Source organism: Haemaphysalis longicornis, unplaced genomic scaffold (genome assembly GCF_048455015.1).
Source record: "Haemaphysalis longicornis isolate Haplotype H1 unplaced genomic scaffold, Haemaphysalis longicornis Haplotype H1 scaffold_7, whole genome shotgun sequence".
NCBI classification, from domain to species: Eukaryota; Metazoa; Arthropoda; class Arachnida; order Ixodida; family Ixodidae; genus Haemaphysalis; species Haemaphysalis longicornis.
In genome coordinates, this window is record NW_027526422.1 from 75,891,326 (window position 1) to 75,917,676 (window position 26,351).

Here is a 26,351-nt window from a genome sequence, read left to right on the forward strand (position 1 = left end):
GGTGTCCATCGTTGTTTGATCAAGTTACTGCACCACACATGCTAAGATATGTCGGCAATATGACGCCGGCACAGACCGGGAGTGTGCGCTCGTGTGCCCGGAGTATGCAGTGCCCGCAGTTATCTGGCGACGCATTGGTAACAGCAACAGCATAGAGTGTCATACTAATATATACTAGAGGGAAATCCGTCGCTGCAGTCGCGTACCGCCGTGGGCGGCGCCATTGCCGCTAGCGACGTTCCTCGCCTACTTGGCTTAGCTAGACATATGGCTTCTTTCTTGTCTCGAAGCCAAAATCAACAAAAAGGAGTAACCTTTTTTGCTTGTTCATTGTGCATGAAGCATCTACATAATAACTGACAAATTAATCTTTTTGGGAGGTTCAATGCTATAATAACAAAACAAATTTGATGAACCTTGTATAGTAATATTGTTGCTTTTTTTGCAGCCAGAGCCAACTTTTCCGCCGTTCCATGAAACTCGATGGCTAACGGAATCGTTTTCAGCGCTCTTGCGCCATGGCGACAAGCCACGCGTGGGAGCGAGAACAGGCCACCATATCACAGTGAGACACGCACCCTCGCTCCCGAAACCTCTACTGCGCATGTCCGTTTCTTTTCCCCGGCCGCTGCCAGGTGAGGGCTCCAGTATCTTCGGCCATGCGTGCCGCTGTTCACATTTCATTTGTTCATGAATGTATGTGTGCACACAAAGTATTTTTGCCGATGGAAGTTTACATATGAAATATTGAGAAGTACGTTCAAAGGCACTTATAATGCAAGAAAGATCTCTTAGAGAGAAAGAAAATTTGAACGTTTGTACAACAGCAGGAACAGAACTGAAACATATATCATATGCGGGTGTACAATACAACACACTAGATTAAAGCAAAAGTGCACTGAATATGATCTAACAACTTCAAAAAGATGGAGATTCTAGTATACTTGTTGGTAGAAACGTTGTGCTGGACGACCGAAATATAGCATTTAGTTTGCGTCAATCGGTTCCACATTTTGGTAGTAGTTATAGGCCGAAGTGACTATGTGAATTTAAATTTTAGAGTGAACCGTGATTGAATTGCTAAATGAGCTGAGGTTATTTGCAGTTTTAGTACAGTATAATCGGGGGGGCTGAGTTTTTCCAGGTTTGTGACCACAAGCGTATAAATAATCGCGGCGCTTTCCTCAGTACGGTCTAGAAGCAGTGATCCGAGACGGGTTGGTGATTGTTGCACAGAAATGAAACGGCTACTTTATATGTTCCCCCGGGATGCAATGCAGTAGGGAATGGCGTTGGGAGCCAACGCCAAGTACAAATATTGTGGGCGTTTTAAGAAATAGCAGTGCTTTTAAAGGATGCGGAATAAGTTCCGTTTTATATGAGCCTGCTTCCCTTACGCTATATACAGCGTGCAAGTCTGCTGGAGTTTGTTTCTGTGCTCAAATAACTAGCCCCTCATTTTTTATAGTTTCAGCGTAGTAGATACAATAATTACTTCTATGTGTCCTATACCTGTTCTCCACGGCCATTTCGAAGGCTTTGGCATGCATTGCGTATCCAGTGCCCCATTGTCGCAATATGCGGCTCATTTTAGGGCGACGCACTTTGGTGCCCGGTACCTGGGTTCCGCGGCAGCGTAGGCTTCCGTCGGCGTCTGCGGAACCAATTGAGCGAACGAAGCAACGAAGGCAGAAAGAAAAGAGAGAGGAGCGCCTGGCCAAAGTGTGCAGGGGGAGGGCGGCCCGCACGGCAATACCGTCATCTCTCTCACTGCCTCCCCCTCATAGTTTCGCCAAGCGTCGCCGCCAAGAAGCAACGCCGCCTACAAGGCGCGCCCTCCCCCAGCACTTCCCCGAGACGCTCCTCCGCACTCCAATCACATGGAACACGTAACATGTGCGCGGGAGGTTCAAACACGGTTTGCAACAACAGGTTCGCCGGTGGCAGGGACGCGCTGCAAGACAATGGCAGAGCAGCGCGCGCCACCGCGCGTTCGCTGTTCACGTGATCACTTCGTGAGACGCAGCCGATATGCGCCGTGACCTAGAAGACTGCAGTTTTCGCTGCGCGCAAATTTCGCGTTAAGGAGTATCGTAATCGTCAGTGCATTTTTTTATGCGGGCTAGTGCCAGCTGGGTGTTTCCTTGAAGCACAGCTATTATTCGTTTTATTGTTTAATGTCATATGAATGCGCCGATACATTTGTTATTTATTGACTGTAAGTTTTTAAGCGCGGACGCTACACAGGCGATGAGGCGCGCCGTAGTGGAGGGCTCCGGAATAATTCTGACCCTAGGGGATCTTTAACGCGCGCCGAAATCTCAAACTCACCGACGTTCTCGCTTTTCGCCTCCATGAGAAAAGCAGCCGCCGCGGCCGGGAGTCCAACCCGCGCGCCATACATTTATTATGGTGCTTTTAATTTCAGTCAAGTGGCTAGCAGGGGCTTCCTGGGTGCTTTTGTGATGTGTGCGGCGCCCAGGGTATCTTTTTTTCTGGATTTGCTTTCATCTTTCGCCTGGGAGCACATGTAGTCGCATCAAATGTGCGTCCTTCTCTTGCTGTCCTGTGGTCGAATTCGTCACCATTGCTGCTCGGCCCTACCAACCACAATAAAGCCATTGGCTCTATACTCCAATGCAGCGGCTCGGACGCTGAAAATACCGTCTCTTGTTTCATACTTTCTAATACGCGACATCTTCCATTTTCTACGCGTACGCGGAATCTCTCACCCACATACCTCAGTCAGTGCTTAAAATGTGGTGCGTAACGCCCAACGAAGAAATTGCGACGTGGTCCGTGCACATACCTCCGCCGTAGTCCCGGGCCACAAAGAGGATCCTGAGAACGCTGTAGAAGCCCGTGTGAGGCAACACACCACATAGAAGTTTGCTCTCTCTCATCGCTAAGATGTAGTGGGACAGTGACGTGACCTCCGCCATGCCGACGAAACTCGCTCCGAAGAAAATGGCCACGACACCAACAATGAGGCCGACCCAGCCTGCACAACATGGAACAACGTGCTGAAGAGACACCACATGCGTTTCTATGGCAGTTTGCTCTCGACATTTCAGAGCTGCTACAATGTTGCCTAAATTCGTTACACTGCTGCTGAACGGGATTCCACCTCCAGCCTGCGACTTGGATTCGTTGCCATTGGTAGTCGGTATCGTCAACACCAAGCGCCCCGAAACATACGCTTATAACTAAAGGAGGCATGAAGAGAAAACACAAGTTTGGTTCATCCAAAAGATTGCCTCGTTAGAATCGTACTGACACCACTTCGCTCAAATAACCTACATGATTAGTAAAAAAGGGAATGGCCATTATACCCATTAGCTCATTTCCCGCAACAGAACCTATGATAACATACCAGACAGCTCTGGAATTGGCGGAGGGCGGAAAAAGCAAACGTGGATTAGGCAGAGCTTATAAGTTTGCCGAACGAACAAGTTGCGCATAAAGTTAAGGCACATTCTTTTTAAAGCCCTAAGAATGGTGGGACAAACAGTGGAAGTTACGGAAGCACACGTAAACATAGAAGTACCGGCGCGTACTGCTGTTGTTACTGCACGCACTATGATTGGTTTAGCTGCACAGGACTGCGGGGCTTTGGGGTTGTTTCAGACGACACGGGCCCATTGACGCAAGCGACGATGTCTTACGTGACCGTATTTGTCGAGAGAGCACCATGTTTCACGAAACGATTGTCTCGATGAACAAAACAAAGCAGGTACAAATAAGTTCACAAACAAACAAAAGGCAGAAAACGGCTTGCCGCGGTGTCGTGGCACCATCTAGGTTAACTAACGGTAAACAAGGCCTTCTGATGTCATCGCAGACCACGAAAAGGCGCGATTTAGCGGAAAATCAAAATTCTAACCTAAATTAATTACTTTCTCGATGAATAAAGCATCGTCATTTGGACAAGCTCGGGGGGGGCACTATAAAACAAAAAATCTTTCAAATAACGCAAGCTTGTGTCTTCAGGGCTCCTTTAAAGATTACTTCGCAATTTTTGCGCCCAATGTGGAATAAAGGTAATACCAGTAAAGTCATCCAACTGGCCCCCTCCTCGTACTATTGTTACAAGGTTAGCCAAAGTGTGGTTGTGTATTCAGACGTATTTGCAGGTTATTTACACAAGCTGCAGAAAGGGAAGTCACAGTGACAGCACTGGATAGCGAACGTCGTCTTTTGTACTTCTCCAGCATCAGCCGCTATCCTGCTTCATCTTCATCCCTCAAAAGTAAGCGCTCATCCTGACCAAACGGCATGGAACACAACCCACCGCAGGAAAAGACCGCCCCGGTGTTGCGTAGGTGACAGGAGACTTCGTGGGTTGTATGACTTAATATGGGTGACGTAGACGATATCCATTTCGGGGGGATATGGTCTCAGGATGACACTCTGAGGAAAGCAGAAATTCTGTACGTCACGTCAGTGACCTGGCCTAGCAGACGGTATGGTTTAGTGTAGCATGAAAGCAGTTTTCTGGGCAACCATGGTCGGCGACAAGGTGACCACAGGAGGACTAGGGCTCTAGGAGCATAGCTGACGCTGCGGTAACGGCGATCGTAACGGGTCTTTTGGGTGGTTTGGGATTCTGAGAGTTTAGCTCGGGCGACCTGCCGTGCGAATTGGGCCCGTGTGATAGCGTCATGGGCGTAATATTGTTTGCTTTGGGAAGCAAGGAAGCAGGGTGCCCATCGGCAACGCGGGTTGCCGTCCATAGACGAGAGGGAAAGGGAAGAATCGCGTTCTGTCGTGGCGGGACGAGTTTTATCCCAAGGTTACGCACTGCTATGCATTTTCCCAATTCCGAGGGTCAGCTGACACGTACATAGCATATCAGTGAGGGTGTGATTGAGCCGTTCAGTAAGCCCATTTGTCTCAGGATGGCAAGTCGTGGAAAGTTGGCGTGTGGTGGAACAAGAACGAGTGATGCCCTCAAGAACTTGCGCAAGAAAGACCGGCCTCGGTGGGTAAAGAGTTGACGAGGAGCACAGTGCTGTAAAATGACGTCATGGAAAAGAAAATCGGCGACGTGAGTCGCACAACAGGTAGGAATGGCCCGAGGGATGGCGAAACGTGCAGCATAGTCTGTAGGGACCGCAATCTACTTCTTGGCCGATGTAGATTGAGGGAAAGGGCCGAGTAGGTCGTCGCCGACACGATAGAAGGGCTCAGTCAGAATATGTAGTGGTTGAAGAGGGCCAGCTCGTAGTACGGGTGGTGTCTTTCTCCGCGGGCAAGGGTTACAACATGCCCTCACGTATCGTCGCACTGAGTGGTAGAGACCGGGCCTGTTAAAGTGACATCGTGCTCGGTCATAGCTACAAGTCAAGCCGAGATGACCCGCTGTTGGCACGTGAGAGCTGGTGTAGTACGGATAACCGCCGGTGCTCGATAATTACCAGCAACAAGGCGGAAAGTTGACAGTGAAAGTTGCGGCGGTAGAGTACACCATCCCGTACCGAGAAGGCGTGGAGTGAGGGGTCGGGCTTTGCAGAGTCAATGCTTTGTATTATTCCTCGCAACGGATTGTCACGGCGTTGCTCGTGACCTGCGCGTAGTAGATATGATATGGCTAGGACGCCCGTATCGTAATCAGATGGAGAGAGGTCAGGCGGGTCGACGGGGATCCGGGAGGGGCCGTCGGCATATAGGTGTAGACGTTCAGACTTATATACAGGTGACAGAGGAGGTATATTCTTCAGGCTCAAAGCCCAGCGGCCAAGTCGCATGGTGGGGTTCTTCAACGAAGAGAGCCAGCATAGGACGTGGTGATCTGTCACAACGGAGAGATGATGGCCGTAGATGTAGGGTTGAAATTTGCAAGTGGCCATAAAAGAGCAAGGCTCTGGCGCTATGTTATGGAATAATTGCGGTCATGTGTGGATAGCAGGCGCCTCGAGTAAGCAATAATACGTTCACTATCATCTTGTTGCTGAGCCAAGACTGCACCTATTCCATAGTCGCGTACGTCTGTGCACACCTGCGTTAGAGCCGATGGGTCAAAGTGCCCTACAATTGACGCCTATGTGAGCAGGGAAACCAAGGTGGAGAAGGCGTGTACTTGCTGAGGGCCCCAAGAAAAAGTGGCGTCTTTCTGAAGAAGCTCGTTGAGGGGACGGCGAATGGGATCGAAAGCCTGGATAAATCGGTGAAAGTACGGGCACAGGCCGACCCAGCTGCGAACGTCTTTGGTCAACCGCGATTGGGGAAAGCGCTCTACAGCGCGACCTTTTCCGGGTCAAGACGAACACCATGGGCGTCAACGAGGTGGCCACGGCTGGTTATTGAACAGTGCCCAAACCGGTGTTTGAGTTTTATTGAAGGCCTGCTGTGATGGCCAATCTGAGTACGAGTGGTTGGAGGCGTGGGAGTCAGGGCCCACCAACGCGTGCGGGACCCGTAGACGTCCGGGGCGAGATCGTGCGAGCCTCAACCAGCCCACGCTCCACCGCGACGGGGACTGGCGGCCACCCGCCATCGACTTCGCAGAACATCGACCGTCGTGGCGGCTGTGAGAACGTTTTTTCGCCGTCGAAATTCAGTTAGGGATAGTGGACTAGTTTTTTTTTTCTTTCCGGTTGTGCTTTACTGTGGTGCCGCTTTTCCACTGTCTCGTTTTCTGGTGGCGCTGTTTATATACTTTCTTCTCTCTTGCCCTCTAGAGTCCCACTTGTATGCGTCCTACACCTACAAGGCCAGACGATTCCATCACAATCTGGCGTCCGCGACAGGACTTTGCTCTTAAATCCACCTTAAAGAGCCTCGCGTTGTTACCGTGTGTGTGACAAATAAAAATGTATCTCGAGAAGTTCGTGAGCCTAGGGGAGAAATTTGGCCTCTCCGGTACTGAGTTGAAAGACTTTGTTGACAGAGAGCGTCCCAGAATCAGGGAAGAACGCGCACCAGAATGGGAAGCGAATCGCGAAGCGGCGGCTCGCTTAGAAACGGAGAAGTCGGTCCTTGAACTCCAGTTACAAGTACGACAGCAGCCACCCAATTCTATCGCAGAGTCAGGCACGTCTGCAGCTACTAGCGTTGTCCATGTTTACAAGAGCCCCCCACAAGCTGATCCCAACATTCAATGAAGAGCGCGATGAACTTGACGCTTATATCCAGCGTTTCGAACGCGTGGCAACGAGCCAGAATTGGCCGCAGGACAACTGAGCGTTTTCATTGAACCTGTGCCTCACTGGTGAAGCTTTGAGTGTCGTCGGACGCATGGAAGCAGATTATGCGATGAATTAAGCGAAGCAGAAGCAGACGCTGCGCCCGCGATTTCGCTACACTGAAGAGGGGTACCGCACCAAATTTCGTGGGGCCATGCCATAGAACTCTTAGGCAGGCCGCCTGGACGCTGGTCGCTTGTTAGGGTATTTTCATAACTTGCAGAAACTGGCTAAAACCAGCAGAACCTACGCAGCTCTCCATGACAAAACATTACGCCCACCTCCCCTCGCGGAAACCCTGGTGTGATGCAACGCATCTCATGGGGGGTTCCATTGGCGTTTTCCATCGTATTAATTACGCTTATAGCAGGGATTCTCACGCGAAGGGGAGGTGGGCGTAATTTTCCATTTTCACCATGCAATGCACATGCAGTACACGTATGCTCAGGTACGGTCTTTATTGCAGACGAGAATGAGTGCCTTGTGGTCCGTAAAGTGCACAGTTAGGGGCTCGACGATTGTATCAAGCAATCGTCGAGTACTGCGAGAGAGTGCAAGCGTAACGCGGACGATCGTCGACTGAGACCGTCGGAGCGCGGCATGCCGCTTTATATTCACAGCGCCCGAAGGAGACGAGAGCGCGGAGAGAGAGAGTACTGCACATGCGCAGCGCCGACGCAGCGCCGCCCACCGGCGCCTAGCAACGGAGTGAGAGCGCGCTGCGCCAACCCGCAGCTGTTTGGGAGAGAGTGTCCGCTATCGGAGAGAGGAGAGGAGGAGAGGCGCAGCTGTGCGGACAACGCCGGACAGACGCAAGAAGGACAGAGGGGCGAGCATGAGATGCGTTGCATCTAATAGTCTCGCAGCAATTTTTAAGCAAGTGTCACGACAAGCTGGCTATTTTCTTGAAGGAAAGGGGCTGTCAAACGCTAGACCAGTTAGTCGAGAATGCTGACAACTGCCTCGAGGCCCAAGGTCTTACAAACCTAGGGAAACGCCGAAAGGAGAAAGAGTATAGCAAGCCGCCAGTGCCTCCAAGAATGCTTGACCTCCAGGATATCGAAGGAAAGCCACACTGCTTCATTTGTAACAAGAGAGGGCACAGGCCAGCCGACTGTTGGTCAAAGACCAGGGCTTCCACTAGCCAAATAACTGTTTTCTGTTTTAAGTGCCGCAAAACCGGTCACAAAGCGGAAACATGCCTTAGCGTAGACTCTGCGAAAAAAGCGTCATGTTCGCTGAGCCGTCCAACTGAGTGTCGCGATGGTCATGAGGACAAGACGTCAACCCTTTATGAACAAAAGAACTTGGCCCTCAGCCACAAAACTTCTCAGGCTTCCAGAGACCGAATGCCTACCGCTAACGGTTGGCTGGAAGGAAGGCTAGTAACCGTGTTACGCGACTCCAGCTGTAACACTGTAATCGTGAACCGATCTTCGGTTCCCGATTCGAAGCTTACAGGAGGAATGTGCATTCTGCACCTTCTTGACCGCACTGCTCTATGCCTACCTGAACCCGAAGAGTATATTGACTGCCCATTCTTCACAGGCCAGGTGACAGCGACCTGCATGGACAACCCTCTTCACGAGGTAATGTTGGGAAATGTCGCTGGCGTTGGTGATGCTGCAGCGCCGGACATCAACTGGAGGGGTCAGGAACACCCTTACATCTCTCCGAAAGGACATCCCTCTTCCAGCGGAAGTCGAAGTCCAACAAGGTTAACGGAAGTTCACGTAGGCCAAGCCAAATTTCGCCATCAGAAAACGAGGCAGTGGTAAAGCGGCACCACAGCAAAGCACAACCGGAAGGGGAAAAACGAGTCCAATATGCCTAACTTACAGCGAGGGGAAAAAACCTTCTCACAGCCGCTCCGACGGCCTATGTTATGCGAAGTCGATAGCGGGTCGCCGCCAGTCCTCGTTGCGGTCGAGCGTTGGCTGGCCGAGGCTCGCACGATCTCGTCCCGTACGTCTGCGGATCCCGCACGCGTTGGCGGGCCCCGACTCCCACGCCTCGAACCACTCGTACTCAAACTTGCCCACAGGAACTGCGGGTCCACCTCCGGTCCTCATCCGCTCGTCAGCGCTGCCGCCGGAACCGTGTTCCAACTCCAGCCTTTTTTCTTCCTCCTTCACGTCTTCGTGCGCCAGCGCGTGCTCTACTCTTCCAAACTGTGATGGCCAATCCTCACACCTGCCCATCCAAAAATATGGAGCATCTCAGCAAGTAAGTAAAGGTGACTGTCAAACGTCGACGAAAAACGCTGACTTCGTCTAATAAAGGCACGTGGACCACTTGAAAGCATGCAGCAGATTGTCCATCATGGGCTCAAAAGTGGCCGGTGCATTACAGAGACCTAAAGGCATCCCTTTGACTTGATAGGGGCTGCCCGGTGCTATAAAGGGTGTCTTCTCTCAGGTCGAGTTCATCAATGGCAATCTCCCAGTATCCCGAACGTAACTCAATAGACGAAAAGCATTTTGCGCCGTGAAGGCCGTCAAGCACATCATCGATCCCAGGGAGTGGATACGCCTCTTTCCTTGTATTTTTGTTGAACCGCCGTTAACCGATGAAGCGTCGTGAGCTGCCATCTTTTTTCCGCCCTAAAACAAGGGGGGACGCCCATGGGCTGGAGGAAAGTTTTACGATATCCTTTTTCACAGCATTTTGTCTACCTCCTCTAGTATGACTCTGCGCTCAGAATGGGAGACACAGTCAGGCCTGTGGCGAATGGGGATGGCATCACCGCTGTTAATGCATTGTTCGACAGCTGGTACCTTACCCAATGAGCGGTTTTCTAGATCAACAATGTACCGACCAGACGACAACAGATGTAGAAGCTCATTGGTCTGTTCGGGAAGTAGGTCGATGGATATCATTGCTGCCAAACTGTCATCCGGAGCTTAAGGAGGTAAAAGGGCGTTCGAACTGTCAGGAATACTATGGGAACTGATGGTCGCAACGTCATCGAGAGGGCAAATAAATCCGAGGCACATATCCTTCGGGAGAAGTTGCGCCTACAAACCGAAGTTGATAAAGAGCAAAGCAATGTGTTTGCGAGTAATCGTGACGACAGCATCAGGAAGCACCACATTACGAACAAGAACACCTGGAGCTGGCAAAACCGCGCTCACACCATCAGCGACAGGAGGGGATGATGTCAAAGGCATGTAAGTAGCAGCTTGTGGGGGGCAGGTGGATGTCGTCAGTGGATAGGAACGTCGGCGTGGAATTTTTTTGTCAATGACGGTATCAGAATTAGGGAGCTTGAGGTGTAGTAATCCCGCCGTGCAGTAATCAATGCAAAATAAAAAGAAAGAAAATGAAGACCGAGGATAAGGTCGTTTGGCAGCTGGTCTAACACGGTAAAAGAACAACAGTGTGCCCGCCGGCAATTGTGATGCGCGGAGCGCACATTCCAACAACTGAAAAGGTACTTCCATCAGCGACACGCGCAGCACAAGAGGGGGCCGGTGTAAGTACTTTGCGAAGGCAACGCCGAAGTGTGGCACTGATAACAAATTTGCGCCCCATTGTCAATGAGTGCTGTAAAAAGAACGCCGTCTACATTAGCCGCCAATAAACTTTGTAATAAAGAACAGGATTTTCAGCGTCGGTCAAAAATGCAGCGTCACATCCGGGACCTGCACTTAGCGGTTACCCATGCAGTAACGTCCGCACGAAGTCGGCGACTGCAAATGGCGAGGTTCAGCCGAACGGAACTGGCGGCTTTGGGGCGATGGCGATCGGTTAATACGGGACGTGTTGGTGGGAGCGTCAGTGTATTTCGATGAACTGCGATGCAAAAAACGGCGAGTGCTAGCGTGGACGGGATAAGACCCAGAAAGAGGCTGTGGTCGCGGTGAATACCAGTGGGATCTGCAGTAACGGGCAATAAGCAAATGAGAATAAGTCAATAAGCAAATGAGACTATCGTCAGCAGTGCGCCATTGAGATGGGTGCCTTAGACAAACAGATGTAATGCTAAACTCACTGGGCAGGCAGCTGGCAAGCGGGAATACCCATGCTCATAATTTCTTGGTGCACAACGGCCTGTATAGCATAGGCATAGGCGTAGCGTAGGCGTAGCGGTTTCAGGCGTATGATGACAAAGAGCTGAATCCATGGCCTCCAGCTCTTCTTGTACCACCTTGGTGATGCTCGCAGTCGTCAGAAAACCGACATCAGCTGTCAAGGCAGGGCATGGCGGAGGCGAAATGTCCTCGCATGACGACGTGTCGGCTGTGTTAGGAAATCTCATGTATGTCGGTGCGATGCGACGACATTCGCCTGTTCGAAGCGGCGGCACTCCCTAGAGATGGAGTCTACACTTTTACAGTCCTTTCAGAGAAGCACATGGCAAGGGTCGTCGGGTATTCATTTGATTATATTCGCCATTTTATCATCTTCTGACATCTGGTTATCAACCTTACGGCAGAGCAGGAGCACGTCTTGTATGTAGGCAACATACGATTCCGTGGATGTTTGCACGCGGGTCGCGAGCTTGTTGTTTGCAGAAAGCTGGTTACTTGTGGGTCGCCCGAACAGGAAGCGAAGTTTCTGTTTGAATGCGCCCCAACTGACGACAGTTGCTTCGGTGGTCTTTAACCAGGCCTTTGCGGGGCTCTTCAGGTAGTAAAAGGCGTTTGCGAGCATGGCTGTGGTTAACAGCGGTTATAGGCACTGACACGCTCGCACAAGGTGATCCAATCATCGATGTCAACATCGTCTGTGCCGTTAAACGCACCAGAATCTTCGGGCTGCGACACAATGATGACGGGTGCTGTCGGTGTCGTTGCTCTTGTTGGACGACAGGGTCTGAAGACCGATGTGGCGTCCGCTTCGTAGCTCCGTGTCTGAGAAGTTTCCCAAGGAGGATCCCCCTGAAACCTCCACCATAAGATGTTACGAGGTTGGCGAAAGAGTGGTGGTGTAATCAGACATATTGTGAGCAGTTAGTCGTGCGCCAGCCCTTTGGGACATTGACCGCTACCACAGTTACCTAGTGGCCACTATCCCATACCTCATCTTCCTCTGATAGTCATCCTCATTATCATCTTCCATCTCGGGGCTCGTGTCCGCCTCTTCGCCTACAGCTGAGTGTGTGTTCCGCGAGGGCTGCTACGCATAATAAACGTCCTGTACCGGCTGTCCTTCAAGGCCCTTACAATACTTACAGGTTATTTTACACAAGTCAAAGAACGTGAAGTCGCAGTGATAGCAGAAGTCTAATCGCTAGCCCACCTCGTCCTCCTCTACTTCTCGGGCATCCGCCCCAGTCCTGCTTCATCTTCATTCCTCAAAAGCACTCGTCCACCCTGTCCAAACGACAGGGAACACAATTACCATGGAGGACCAACATTCCTCATGACTGCATGCTATAACGCTCCGATAACATCTATTCAGTCTGCAACACGAAAACTGCGGCAAGATGACACACATCCAGCGGGCAGCCAGCGAACACCTAATTAGCCAATAAATCCACAAGAATTCCAACTGGCCCACAGCGTATACGCCGAGCACTGGCATCCGTCGGACGGAAAATGGCTCTTCCAAACTTTCCTCCTGGCATGCCAGATTTGTAAACGCTAAAGACCTCACCTGTTCTTTTGCTTGACGGTGCTTCAAATTTCTATGCTAGAGGGGTGTGATAGTCGACTTCTGGTTGCCTATCAATAGGTTTTTATTGCTGCAGCGAATTGTTCCTGTCCATCTTGCTGCAATTAGTTTTACGTAAAGACCACGGGGCGTCGTATAGGAGCTGGTTTCGGTATTTCAATAAGACATTTTGTGCTAAAACAGCGTTGCAACTCATGTCGAAGCAAAAAGAGGCTAGGCGACACCCTGCAAGTGGCCCTCCAAAAGTAAAATAATTCGGTCATAAATCATGTCTTTGTAACCGTGAAAACATACAGACACGGCGTGCGTAATGCTTATGCTTGTGTTTAAAGTCAATTCACTTCATGAACGTATACCTATCCTATATCTTTAGTGTGAGAGCTTACTACGATGCGTTCGTGTGTTGAAGTATGAAAGAATTGAGGGCTGTGGAAACACGCCTTAAAGAAGTGTTACGACAATATACATTTTTGCTATGTTTGAAGAGCTGGGTATTTCGGAAGTCACTGCGCTACTGTTTATGCCAGTATGTTTCAAATAGAAGTATTTTACACTCACAATACATAATTTAACCTACCCGCTACCTGAACAGACATATGACTAATCAAACACCCTTTGTGAAATACTTATTGGAACAATCAATGTTCTAGATTGAAAAAGGCAAAAATGGAAAATCAGGCTATTACTATTTACTTAGTGAGTAAATTTTCCCTTTGTAAGCAAAAACATAACTTAATAAATAAGTGAGTTTACAAGTCAAAATTTTACGTGTTATATCGTGGCATTATACACACAGCGCATTTCTGAAGATAAATTTTGTGTGCAAGTTTACATTTACTATAAGTAAACAAACGAATCCTTAAGTGACCACTGAAGGTTCCCAAAAGTAAAGGTGAGCTCCGCGTTCCTGGTTTTTGTTTTTCAAATTTTGACCCCTGACTGTGACAACGACGTTTTCGTATGAAGGCGCTATGCCGTGAAGCAATGCTTCCAATGTGTACTCCTTTCAAGCAATTCGCCCAAGACAGCAGGTGACGTCGCCAGTGCATTGGACAAGTCGACGAGCATGCGAAACAGTTTACCGATGCCACTCGCTCTTCCACCTTGACAAATATACACTAGACTCTCCATAAACGGAACTTCAAGAGAGCGGAAAAATTAGTTCCGTTTAACAACAGTTTCGTTTACTGAGAGAGATGTTCTAAGGTGCACATTTATGTGCGTACACACTTCTAAGGGCATTTCATGGAACTCTAACCACTAGAAAGTGACAGTAGCTGATAGTTTTCAGAAAGCAAGAAAACTACAAGAAGCTTAGGCACAGCATTCACAAAGTTGATTTGGCAACAATGAGTCGCTGTGCACTACAAAATGCGTCAATTATTTTTGTTTGAGTCTTTGAACTGCGTCTTGACGGAGGCTAGACGCCTCAACTTCGCGAGTGCTTACGAGCTACGGAATTTAGAAGACGGCAACGTGGTAATGAAGGGCGAATAGCACAACGATGGCACGAACGAGGCGACAGGAGGTGAGCCCTGTAGCCTCGGCGTCTAGAATCGAGACCGAACGACTGGAACAAGAACTGAGATTTTGCATTCATTGCGCTAACACGGCTAACCACTTACTAGACCAGGCTTACGAGGCCAACAAGGCTAAGAAAGCATGGAGGAAAAAAAAAACAAGAACGAAACAGCCGGAACCGTAAAAAGCTGATTCTCATGGCAGTGGATTTCAAATGAAGTCCCATTTCTGGTTCCGTTTACACGGGGATGCGGATATTTTAGTTCCGATTACCGCGAGTTTTTTAACGTTATCTGAATACAAAACCAACCAAATTCCAGCCAACTGCTCCGTTTAAGCGGCAATTTCGTTTAACCGATTTCCGTTTATCGAGATTCTACTGTATAGCCAATTATATGCACTTTGCGTAAAACAAGATATGGGCAGAAGTATCGTGAGTCGGGACAGTCGGATCATCTTGAAAGCTCAAGAAACAGTTCATAAACGAAGTCAGCAACAAGGGATCGACCGTTAGGTGCAAGAATCGCATAGCTCTGTTGACACTGTCCGGAGGAGGAGGAGGAAACAACTTTATTGGGAAAACACCTGCTGCGGGGACGCGGCCTAGGACGTCGTGATAGCTGGGCCCCTCCGCGAACTAACTTATTAGTTTGTTTTTATTGACATCTTTGTTGCTGTACTATGACTATATTTTGAATGAAGCTCATTTGCATACTCTCTTCATGCTGCCGTAAAAGAAGACTTAAGTGAATTTGCCAAATTTTTAGGGTTTCATTTATACAGACCGGACGAAATAAGCGTACTCTTCATCGTTTATAGTGACGCTAAATCAATATTATATTTATAAAGCCTGAAAGTCAGAAAAATACCACGCCACTTCTGCGGCGGCCGCATAAGGTACAGCAGTGATGCGAAATGATGTGAAGTCTTCTTGCGATGCGCGGATGGTGTCCAGGATGTTAAATTCGTGTCTACGCACTTTCGTGTGTCAGTTATTTTTTCTTAGGAGTAGCTTTAGTTCCATTTCCAGCAAGCATATCTGTTAGGATGTAGTTCATGTGGTTTAACTTTAATAGCTGTTCAAAGCAGTTCTCGTTTCTATTCTGTGCAACAAGCCTACGCCTTCCGGCGTTATCTGTGATCGTGCATTGGCGATACTTTAGAAATCCCCATGACCCTCTGTTGCCCTGCTGTTAGCAGCACAAACTGGCTGGAGAACGCTGCCAGCACGCTCATTGGAATACAAATATGGTACCACCCAGCACCAAAGGACAAGGCCAGGCGTGCGCTGTTGCTCAACGCCCTCTCTGCCATCCGAGATTCTCAACTGACAGGAATTTCTCCAGCAACTTCGGAGCACGCCTGGCACGCCTATGTGGTACCCACCATTTCATATAAGGAATATGGACACAATCCCGAGTTGGCGTATTTGAATAAAAATAAAACCCCATCCCGTGATTGAAAACCGTTTGCGCACAGTGATACCACTCGCGTAGTACTCCATATACCACTGAACTATGAGAACACACAATACAGCTCACATATAACCAGTATAGTTCCAAGAGGCCTACCACGAAACGCACTCCCTTTCACAGAATTCTCCATGCCAGTCCTAAGCCCTCGCCACCACAAAGAATCCAAATAATAAGCGGTACCTTTAAATGTGACAAAAACATTTTTTACAGTAAGAAGCAAAATTGTTTTCGTTAGCTCTCTGGCGTAAACCGTTGCGGCCTCGCTCGGCACTAAGCTTGGACGTTAAAGTTAGTGCGGCCGGCTCACGGTCGGCTCGGCCTACAAAATTTACCCAAAGACTGTACATGCAGTTAATTTGTTGGTTTTCAACTCTCCACGCTACTAAGCCGAGCATTTCTCGAATACTGCTATCGCTTTGAGCTTAGCTCTAGCTCTCTCAAACACAGTGCAACCCCGTTCATACGTTTTTCACCGGACCGGGAACACAAAACGTAACAACCAGGAAAACGCAGCAGTGAGAAAACCTTCAAAAATGAACCAAAACAGTTTAGCTTTGACTTGCAGCCATGTATTTCTGCAACTTTGGCTTTAAAACCTTAAAAAACTCGAGAATGCAGGATTGCCGCCTTTAGCGATCACTGGAAAACACCACGCGTGGCAGTGCAAAGTCCCTATAGCGATGTGGACTTTCTTCCGCGCTGGCTGCTTGTCTACTACGTTTAGTACGCAAGCTTTTCCTCAAGGAAAAGCGGCTCCCGTTTTCGGGAGACGCTTTCCTCAAGACGAAAAAGCGATCGTGGATCTGCGGCCAGGCTGCAGACCCGTCTGCTTCTTCACTGTGCGAAAAAGTACTTTTCCTACCGTGGTTTTACCATTCACAGTAAAAGCTTTACATCATTTTAATTCATTATTACCCAGACTGTTGCATGTTAACAGAGTTCTAGGACATGTAGGGTACTCAAACATCACAACTGCGTTTTGTTTGTCTACCAGAATATTTTCCAATGAGCTTCAGATTACTGGTATACAAACGTTCTCTCACCTGTAGGGAAAATCCAGCCGAGCATCAAGATAAAGATGGCGTGGTTGATGCTGTACACCAAAAAAGAGAAGACCATCAAACTTATGTCTATACCCGAAGCGTACGAATGTACAGGGTACATTAGCAACAGTAACATGCAGCTTTCGACGACCCCGTAGATCATTATGGTCAGGAAGTGTCCCAGCATGAAATGTGCAGCTGACAAGCCCATCACGCCTTGCTGTTCCTGAAAGAAGGTGATGCAAAGCAAGAACGAGGCGTTACGCGGGAGCTATGGAAACAGCTATGTCCAGATCAAAAGCATCGTGTAAAAACTGTTGAGGTGCTGAAAATACACTTTAGCAGCGTTTGAAAAGCGCCCAATTTACCCTGCATCCATGTCGAGGTCGTCTCGGTACACAGATGTGTGTCGCTACTGTGGGTGAATCGAGTTACCAGGTGGCTTATGAGACCGATGCGCATTTGCTTCCTACCGAAAATCGGTCGGCTTCGTTCATTGCCACAACATTAGTGCTTTTTGTTTCGACGCCATTACCACCGTGGTAGTAGCATCACTAGCCAACCTTGTGCAAACACTGTGCTCGGGCACACCTACGTCGCTCTTCTAACGTATGTCTTTTTTTTACTTATTCTGATTTTCGGCGTGAGAGTATTTCCGGAGTTTTGTTTTTTTTTAAAGTGAGTCAAATTCAAAAACCGGAACTAAGTCAGGTAAAACTAAAAAACAATAACTTCGCAACTTTCTCCTAGAAAGCAGGTCGCAAGTTTCTGATAAAAATGGGGTTGAAACCAAATACGCCAGAAAACGCCTGGCAAACATGTACGCAGATGGTATTTTGTATAAAAAATGAGCCAGTTTCTTCGGTGTCACGGATCAAAACAAACTGAATCCAATGGGAGTTTACTTTTGCCGTGACTGTTCAGACTGTTTCGTGGGTGTTATCGCGCTTTTTTTTTTCGGAGCTGGCTTTTCATGGAGTCGAGCAGCAATTAGGGGATCGGTTAGAGTTCCGTCGCCAGACGGCCACGTACAGAACAAGACAAGGCAACACAAGACAAGACAAGACAGAACAAGGAGAACAGAATAAGAAGTGTAGTAACTGAAACAATCATTTCCTCCCGCTCCCCCCAAAAGTAGTGAATCTGGTTATTTTGGTTCTTTCTCCTTTTACTTTCATATTTGCTATTTCATTACTGAACTAAATAGCCGCCGCTTATAATCCCTGCCCGATCTCGCCCTCCCTATGGGTACGAAACACTTCGTTGAGGAGACGTATGAGGTTTGATAAGAATTCTCCTGAAGCGTTTTGGAAATTCATTGTAAGACAACGAACAGCTTGCTAACTTCGTGTGTTCAGGCGTGGCCGGGGAAATCAGCCCGCGGAAGAATTAAAAGAGAGCTGTTCATGCTGCCAAGACTCACCTTCTCATCATGTATAGTTCTAGACTTCTTGAAGCAGCGCTCTTGCATCTCTTTAACAATGTTTACATAAAAATGTTTTGCGAAAATTTAGAGAATTATCTACTAATGCGAAGCATTCTTATTCCGCTTGTCTTAAGTGTGATTTTTCTCCAGCCACAATTTTTGGTTTTTCCGAATCCTGTCTTACCAGTTATGGCCATTTACGCTATTATAACGCTTGGAAGTGGTACTTTCGCGAAACCTGCATTATTGTGGTAATGCAGGCTCGTTGCTGCCATAGACGGCGGAATGATGATGATTGTGGCAGGATCCCTTAGGGATTGGCCAACCAAAAATTGGCCCAAGAGGTAAAAACGTTCAACGCGTTCGTTGCTACCCAACAAGGAGGTGAGGAAGAAGAAGCGGTTGTCGTTTGTCTCCTGCGAGCTGAAAGCACGTACCGGGGGTACGCGACACAAGACGCTCTGCAGAAGGCGATGGCCAAAGTGGCTAAAATATCACACACCGAACTCGCCAACTTAACCATGGAGATTCTCATCGTCCCAAACAAGCCCTACATAATCACCACAAACATCGACGTCGTCGACGGGCTTGTCAATGGAGCGGTGGAAAGCTTGACGTGTAGAGTCTTTATATGATGGGGGGCGAATGTTTCACGGTTTTACCGATAAACATTTTAGCTTCGCCCCTCTCATCATGATTCACTTCGTGGAGATGGCGGGATTTCTTTCTTGTTTTTTTTAGTGTCAAAATTTCTTTCGACAAATTATCTCATTTATGCTAATATAACGATTGTAGGTGGAACTTCCATAAAATGTGCGTTATTGTGGCAATGCACGTCTTTTTACAATTTGCCAATTTCCGTATCCCCACATATGTTATTTAATGATTTTTAAACATTTTGTTCCACGAATTATCTCCATTTACTCTATTATAATCACTACATAGTAAAATTTTGCCGAACTCCGCATTTTTGTGGAAATGGAGGGCGTTACACGGTTCGCCATTTCCCGTAATGATGAATTATTTTTTCTTATTTTTTGTTTTTCTAAATATCGTTCGACCAATTATCTCTATTTACGCTACTGTAACGATTATAGGTGAATCTCTTGCGAAATATGCATAACTGAGGAAATGTCATGCTTTACACTTTTGCCATTTCCCGTAATTTTTAATATTTGTCCTATTTTTTAGTTTTGCAAATATTAGTCCGACCAATTATCTCCATTTGCGCTATTATAAGTAGTACATATGGAACATTAGCGAAATCTGTATTATTGTGGAAATGCAGGGCGTTACACGTTTCGCCATTTTCCGTAATTATTTTCCATTTTTTCTATTTTTAAAAATTTTCAGCACTTCATGCGAACAATTATCTCCAATTACGCTATTTTAACGATTACAGGTGAAACTTTTGCGAAATATACAAAATTGTGGAAATACCATGCGTTACACGTTTTTCCATTTTCCGTAATTGTTATAATATTTTCCTTATTTTTTAGTTTTGGAAATATTCTTCCACCAATTACGTATAACGATTACATTTGGGACGTTAGCGAAACCTGCATTATTGCAGAAATACAGACCGAGGGAATGGGTTCGTCTTTCACCTCTGAGGTGCCGAAACATAACTCGCTGCAGTTTCTTGACCTCAGTTTGCATTTTAAAAGTGGTCCCGTTTGCTTTTGTTATGAACCGCGTTCCGCTAAACCAATCTTTAATTTCAGGTCAGCCCACTCTAAAGTAGTAAGAAGGGGCATTGCCCTTTCCTGTTTAAGATATGCGCTAGAAAAATCATATAAACATTTATTTGGCGCTACCTTTGTGAAACAAGTAACCCGACTACAAGATGCGGGTTTTAGGTGCGAAGTACCTTAAGACCGCACAATGTCCGTCCGCGTCCGTGCGCAGGGCATTTACAATCGCAAAAAATCACACAGGCACCGCCAGGATTCGAGACTGTGTAAGGTAAACCAGACAACGTGAGTGTCTGTCGTCTCACCCATTGGGCTACGGCCGTGAGTTAGTACCCGAGAGTCAAACGGCTGACTCCCTCGCCTGTAACGGTACGGAGTACCTTAGGACCTCCCATTGTCCGTCCGCGTCCATCCGTGCACCCACCACCATCAAGAGAAAATCAAGCGAAATTCGACTCGACCCGTGACTTGCAGTTTCATTTACGGAATAATCAAGGTGCAACTCACGGCTCAAATCGAATGACGGTCGGGGCGCAAATCCGATGTCACTCGGGACGCAACTTGGATGTCATTTCGAGTCCCCGTACTCCGCACCCTCGCCATCATCCACGGAGTGGAGGTGCAGCCATTTTTTCTTCTAGTGTACTCGTGGCTGCCACCGATGAGTTAATAAAATTTGTGAAAGGTCGGGCTAAACCTAACTCGAGCTCGGATCCTTCGCAGAAGAAAACGAAATTCGCAGTGATTCCTACATGCACGGGATTGCCAGTGCACGGGTTAAAAATCTATGTTCCCGCTATGGTGTTAACGTTGCGTTGAAAGCGCCAAATAAATTGTCAAAAATGTGTCCACGGGTTTCCAAAAAAGGAAAAACAGATAGCGGTAAAAAGACCGTTGTTAATAATTGCACTGTCAACCACAAGTACAATTATGTTGTGTGTGCTGTAGGCGTCGTCTATCGTATACTGTTGCCTTGTGGCTTTTGTTACATAGGCCAAACCGGTCGTTGCGTCAATAAACCACTGCGGGAGCATTATCTGTTCATTCAGAACTGTTCCCTTTCTAACTTGGCTTCTCATTGCAACGTGTGTTGTACACCGGCGTTGTCAGACACAACCGTGATGTTCAAACAAACTAATCAGCAAACAAAAGAGGTCTTAGTCTTTTTACATACCTCCAAACTGTGCAACTTGCGTAAACCAACCTTCTGTAACTTTGCACAAAAGCGTAGCCTTGTCGAAAGTGTGAGTTGATGAGTTCCAGGCTTATTCCTTCTTGAACTGTTTTGACATGCATCGTGTTTTGTGTATATATGTTCACTTTTCCAATAAAAATTCAGTTGTGACTGCAGGGCTGTGTTTGTAGCCTTCCAAATTCCTCGTCTTTCTTGCACTGGTTGTTTCTTCATCATGAACCCGTACCAACTCGCCCAACGTGCCATCTTGGTGCATTAAAATGCCGCATCACCCTGAGTGTGTTCACTCCATACGAGCCGAATCGAAAGTTATCTTCCCAATGCTAGTCAAATCGGCACAATTTTGTATTACTTATGGCCGCAAACATCCCTCTGCTGATCTGTAAACCATATCATACAATAGCTTTCACAACGTTGCATTAGGTCCTGTAACAAACTTTCGCGTTTTTCTCAATCGTATTCAAGGCAACTGCGCTCAAAACTTCAACCTCCTGAAAACATTAAGTACAGTCTGCCTAAAAGGACTGCAAGATACAATATATGACAGCTGAAGTATGTGCATCCACATATCAAACGACCATCAATAATCGGAGATTTTCAAACCGAATTTTAGGAGAGCGCGGCCGTTACGGCCATGCCGAAGTGACGTTCCAGCCGGACCAGCCGGAGCGGGAGCGGCGGAACTCGTCCAGCCGGCAGGAGCAAACCTGCGCGCAACGCTTCGCCCTTGCCGCCGTCCTAGCAGTAGTGGCCGTAGGAAAATCCCAGGGCCGGTGCCATGTCTCAGTGCACCCCCATAGGGTTAATGCTTGAAAAAGGACGAAAAAAGGAAAAAAATAAGAAATAAACGCCAACTTTAACGGTGCGCTAGGAGCGCACCAATGAGCGAACGCCAGCGCTAAAACCCCCGAGGAATCATGGTCGAATATGGAAGCGCGATGGTCAGCCAATTACAAAACGCCGTGCTGGAGACCAGTGGCGTGATGACCATATATGGACATGGAAGAGGCAAGAAACCGAGAGTCAAGAAACCAGGAGGCGGCAGCAGCACGTGAGCTTCAAGGAATGAGCCATGCGGACGTGGCCAAGCAATCGATCATGCCATCCCAGCCTGGGCGGGAGAGGGCCGACTTCGCATCGGAAGCGTCATCCTAGGTGCACCACGATCCTCTTGTCTTCGTGGCCTCAGTGGCATCGGTCGGGCGCCAGTGGCCAATGTCTACGCTCCGTCGACCTGCGCTGCGACGGCCCCGAAAGGCTACGTTCGTGCCGAGCCTATACCTGGGACCTCAGGCGGTAGCCACCGAGGAAAGCTCAGGACGCGCGGAACCCACGCCGTCCAAGGAACGGCCGCGCGCATCGAGCGCCGGCATCAAGGACCTCCAGCGGGAGCGGCTACAGAGGGTAGCCACCTAGGAAATAAGTCAGGACGCGCCGAGCCCACGCCGTCCAAGGAGTGACCACGCGCATCAAGCGCTGGCATCGAGGAGACACGAGGCCGACTACCACCGAGTCGCGGCCACGCAAGGGTGCGACACGTCAGCGCCTACGACCGGAGTAGGCCAGTCCAGTAGGTACGCAGTCGTAAAGGACACAACTAGGAAGTTGTGGTACGAAAGCACTTAACTAGAATTTGATGTAATGAATGTATTTGTACTAGTGGTATAGGACATGATTGTAGATACTTTTGGGTTGTGATTTGCGTTGTATTGTGAGATACGTATTTGAGGTTTGATTGTTCATTGGTAGAGTGCCATTAATTTATTAAGTGGTTTGCTTGAGTCTTTTTCGTCTGCATTAAATGTGTGTTGTGGTAACCATGTCAACGGCATTCATGAGTCCATCTCTCTGAGCTGGTCAAGGCAACCTCACCATCCATTCACGTGACAGCCGGGCGCAACGTCACTTCCACTTCATGGCTATTTGCACGATCTGCCAGCAGGTGCATCGTCGCCTGAGACCGAACTATTTTAAGCGCTTATATCTAACTAACAACGCATTGTACGGGGCTACCAGTCATGTCCCAGTTGGTTTCGTGGAACGTGCTTTGAATTCAAAGTAAATTTGGTTGGTGGTGACATTTGAGTCAAGTTGGCCTTTAAGGTGGATTTGACACGTTTTGAAAAGAACTCCTCACAAAAAATTCAAATAATGTGGACACCGGCACACTCGGGTCTGACAGCAAACGAGAGTGCCCACGACGTCACCCGAGGTTTAAGCGACCAGGCAGACGTCGACCCCGCCTCACCCCACCTCGTAAGATCGGAAAGAGATCGCATGGTGCCATACAGAGAAATTATAGATCATCACAGATTGGCAAGACGAAAGTATCCCGCCGTGCACCGCAGCCTCACTAAACGGGACTCGGTATGGTAGAAGCAGTTACAGACGAGCACGTTTCAAAACCCAGTTGAACTCAGTCGCCGCTATCCCGAAATATATTAAAGAGATTGTAAGCTGTGCACGGGTTGCGTGGATATCTACCACATGTTATGGTCGTGCCCCGCAAGACAGAATTAACATGGTGAACCAAGTTGTAGGAGCAACTTGTTTGCTGTAACGAACATGGAGCAATGCGAGACTGCGTTGCTCAGCCCCGACACGGAAGTGCAACTTCGGCTTGTCCGGATGGCCGATGCCACCGCCAGAACCCGTGGAAGTTCTGTCTGACGACTGAGGACGACAGAAGGGAGACGAGCAGAAGGCACCCCCTTCTCCTTCGTCCTTTTCCTTTTTGATCCCATCAAGGGCACAATTAAAGTTTCTACTACAACTACTCATTTGTATAAATTAACTGCCGAAAAATGTGATCCCTCTTTCTAAGACTACTTTGCCGCCCAATCTTGTTAACGAAGCAGCACGTTCTGAAATTAGCCATTACAACACCTATACAAACAACCTACTGTACTATGTAAAATATCGGTTAGATGTTGTAACGTGGCGGCAGATGACAGGAACCCTGCAGCGATGAAGCGATGTATTTCCATAATGGTGAAGAACTATTTACATCAAGCCATAACCGAGCACGGCCTGGCTGCGCCGCGCGCCTAGCTCTTCGTCATCATCATCCTTTGTGGTGGGCCATGGCGCCACGGGGATTGTCCGCCACGTCCGTGACATCACCCCGCCGGTCGAGGACGACCGTCCCGGTCGACGCCGACGCCAGTTGCCGAATGAATGTGGATGAGTGTGCGATGAGAAATGCCGACTAATTGCTTGCCGCCACGGATGACGATGCTGGTGTTGATGATGCCTGGCCCAGCAACAGCAACGGCTTCAGCCGCGACGAAGTGCCAAAGGTCCTGACCCACGTCGGACGGAAGGGCGGGGGAATTCATCTTCGGCTTGTCTGGGCACGGCTCATCTCGACTGGTCGTCACTTGGATCTTTCGGGCTGGGGCCACGAGGGACATCGTCATGCGGTGATCTCGATCGGCTGGACTGGGGCTGCCCGGCACGGCTTCGTTATCCCTGGCAGCTACGTCCATGCCGACGCGATGCGATGCTTGCACCAGGATGGGGCTGACGAACCCGCACGCTCCACCAAATGTAACGTGGCGGCAGATGACACGAACCATGTAGCGATAAAGCGATGTATTTGCATAATGGTGAAGAACTATGTACATCAAGCCATAACCGAGCACAGCCTGGCTGCGCCGCGCGCCTAGCTCTTCGTCATTATCATCCTTGGTGGTGGGCCATGGCGCTACGGGCATTGTCGCCACTTTCCGTGACAGGGGGGTATTGCCACGATGATACGGTATTGGGGGGCTCACGCTTTTCGCAAGCTGCTGCCGCCGCCAAGCGGCTGCACGGCTTTATGAGCGAGGGGCTCGGCCTGGTTGCTCTGTGTTCTTCTTCTCTGTCCTGGCCTTCGGCTTCTGGCTGTTCTGATCGCCGCTCTTCAATCATTAAAGCCCCCTTCCATCTGGACTCGGCTTTGTGACGTGACATTTTGGTGGAGATGGATGAGACGAACGGTGCGATGGGGTGAAGCGATCTATTTACATAATGCACATTGCCGCCATGACAGAGCTCGCGCAAAGTGCACGCCAGTCACTTCTTCGTCATCGTCATCGTTGTTGGTGGGCCATGGGGTCACGGGGATTGTCCGTCACGTCCCGTGACAATATGGCCCTTAAGCAGACCCACAGCTATGCGGTATAACCAACCGCATTCCGAATGTACTGCATACAAGAATGCAAATCAATGCCATTTTTTAGATAATGGAAAAGCATCGACACAATTCCCTACCTGACCTAGAAACAAAACAGCATGGATGTGTTATAAACAATAACATTCTTGAATGGGTAACATCCTATTTACATAACAGTCAGAGCCTTGCTTCTTTATGCAACGGTATCTTGATCAGCCTACACGCCATTTCAGCCGCACCAGAGGATCGTCACATCTGCAAATTTTATTTTTTCACGCCAATGACATTCTTTTAAGCGTTGGCTCCCACATTAAAGGGAACTCTTCAAACGCTGTACTCTTTCGGTACCGTCTGGAAGCATTGTGAAAGCTATACTTATCGCCGGTAGTGCGTGATTTACTCATCACAGAAGATCCGTTTCTGCTTTGGTTTTGTGGCTTTTTTTAATTTTTAAGTGGCTATTGAATGCATTCATTGCTGCAACTAAAAGAAAGCCAGCCAAAAGCCACTACACCGCTGCAAGCACGTAATTCCAGCGCTCGACGAACGTAAAGACCGATAAAGAGAACTTTTTTGTGCAACGTTCTACGTTGTCTTATGGGCATAGAGCAGTGCATTTTAGCAGAGGTACTTTTTAAGCTCCTATTCTAAGCACTAGACTTGTTTGTTGACTACGTTCTGGAAGGATTTATGATTTACAAAAAGTTTAAAAAAGTGTAGCGGGGTCTTTACGATAAGGCCTATCACAGATTACTTTTCCACAAATTTTTCGCGTGGACTTTTCCTCACATGACAGAGCGCAGAAACGAAAGTGAGGACCAGATTAATTTGATCAACATCAAGATTAATGTGATCATCAACAAAAATTCGAGTATAACGCCCTTACTATGCTACTACACCAAACGCGAGGAAAGCGGGAGCTCTAAGTTTCACACATAAAAAACAATTACTTAGCTTACACAAGAATAAATTTGGAAATTGCTTGAAGCTGTCAAGCAAAATTGTTTAGGAATCAGGATGATAAAAATGAGCAGTCAT

At 48.3% G+C, this 26,351-nt stretch overlaps 1 protein-coding gene across 1 annotated transcript in view; it reads right to left on the reverse strand.

Annotated features, from left to right (window-relative positions):
• LOC144146363 (phospholipid-transporting ATPase ABCA3-like) overlaps positions 1–24,645 on the reverse strand; it is a 143,586-nt gene extending 118,941 nt beyond the window's left edge. Inside the window, exons 1-4 of the mRNA XM_077678321.1 lie at positions 24,465–24,645; positions 11,932–12,067; positions 9,154–9,377; positions 2,810–3,001 (exon numbers count right to left, since the gene is read on the reverse strand). Coding sequence (XP_077534447.1) covers positions 2,810–3,001; positions 9,154–9,377; positions 11,932–12,067; positions 24,465–24,645 — 733 coding nt within the window. The remainder of the gene's footprint in view (positions 1–2,809; positions 3,002–9,153; positions 9,378–11,931; positions 12,068–24,464) is intronic.
• Between the last annotated feature and the right edge of the window lie 1,706 nt (positions 24,646–26,351).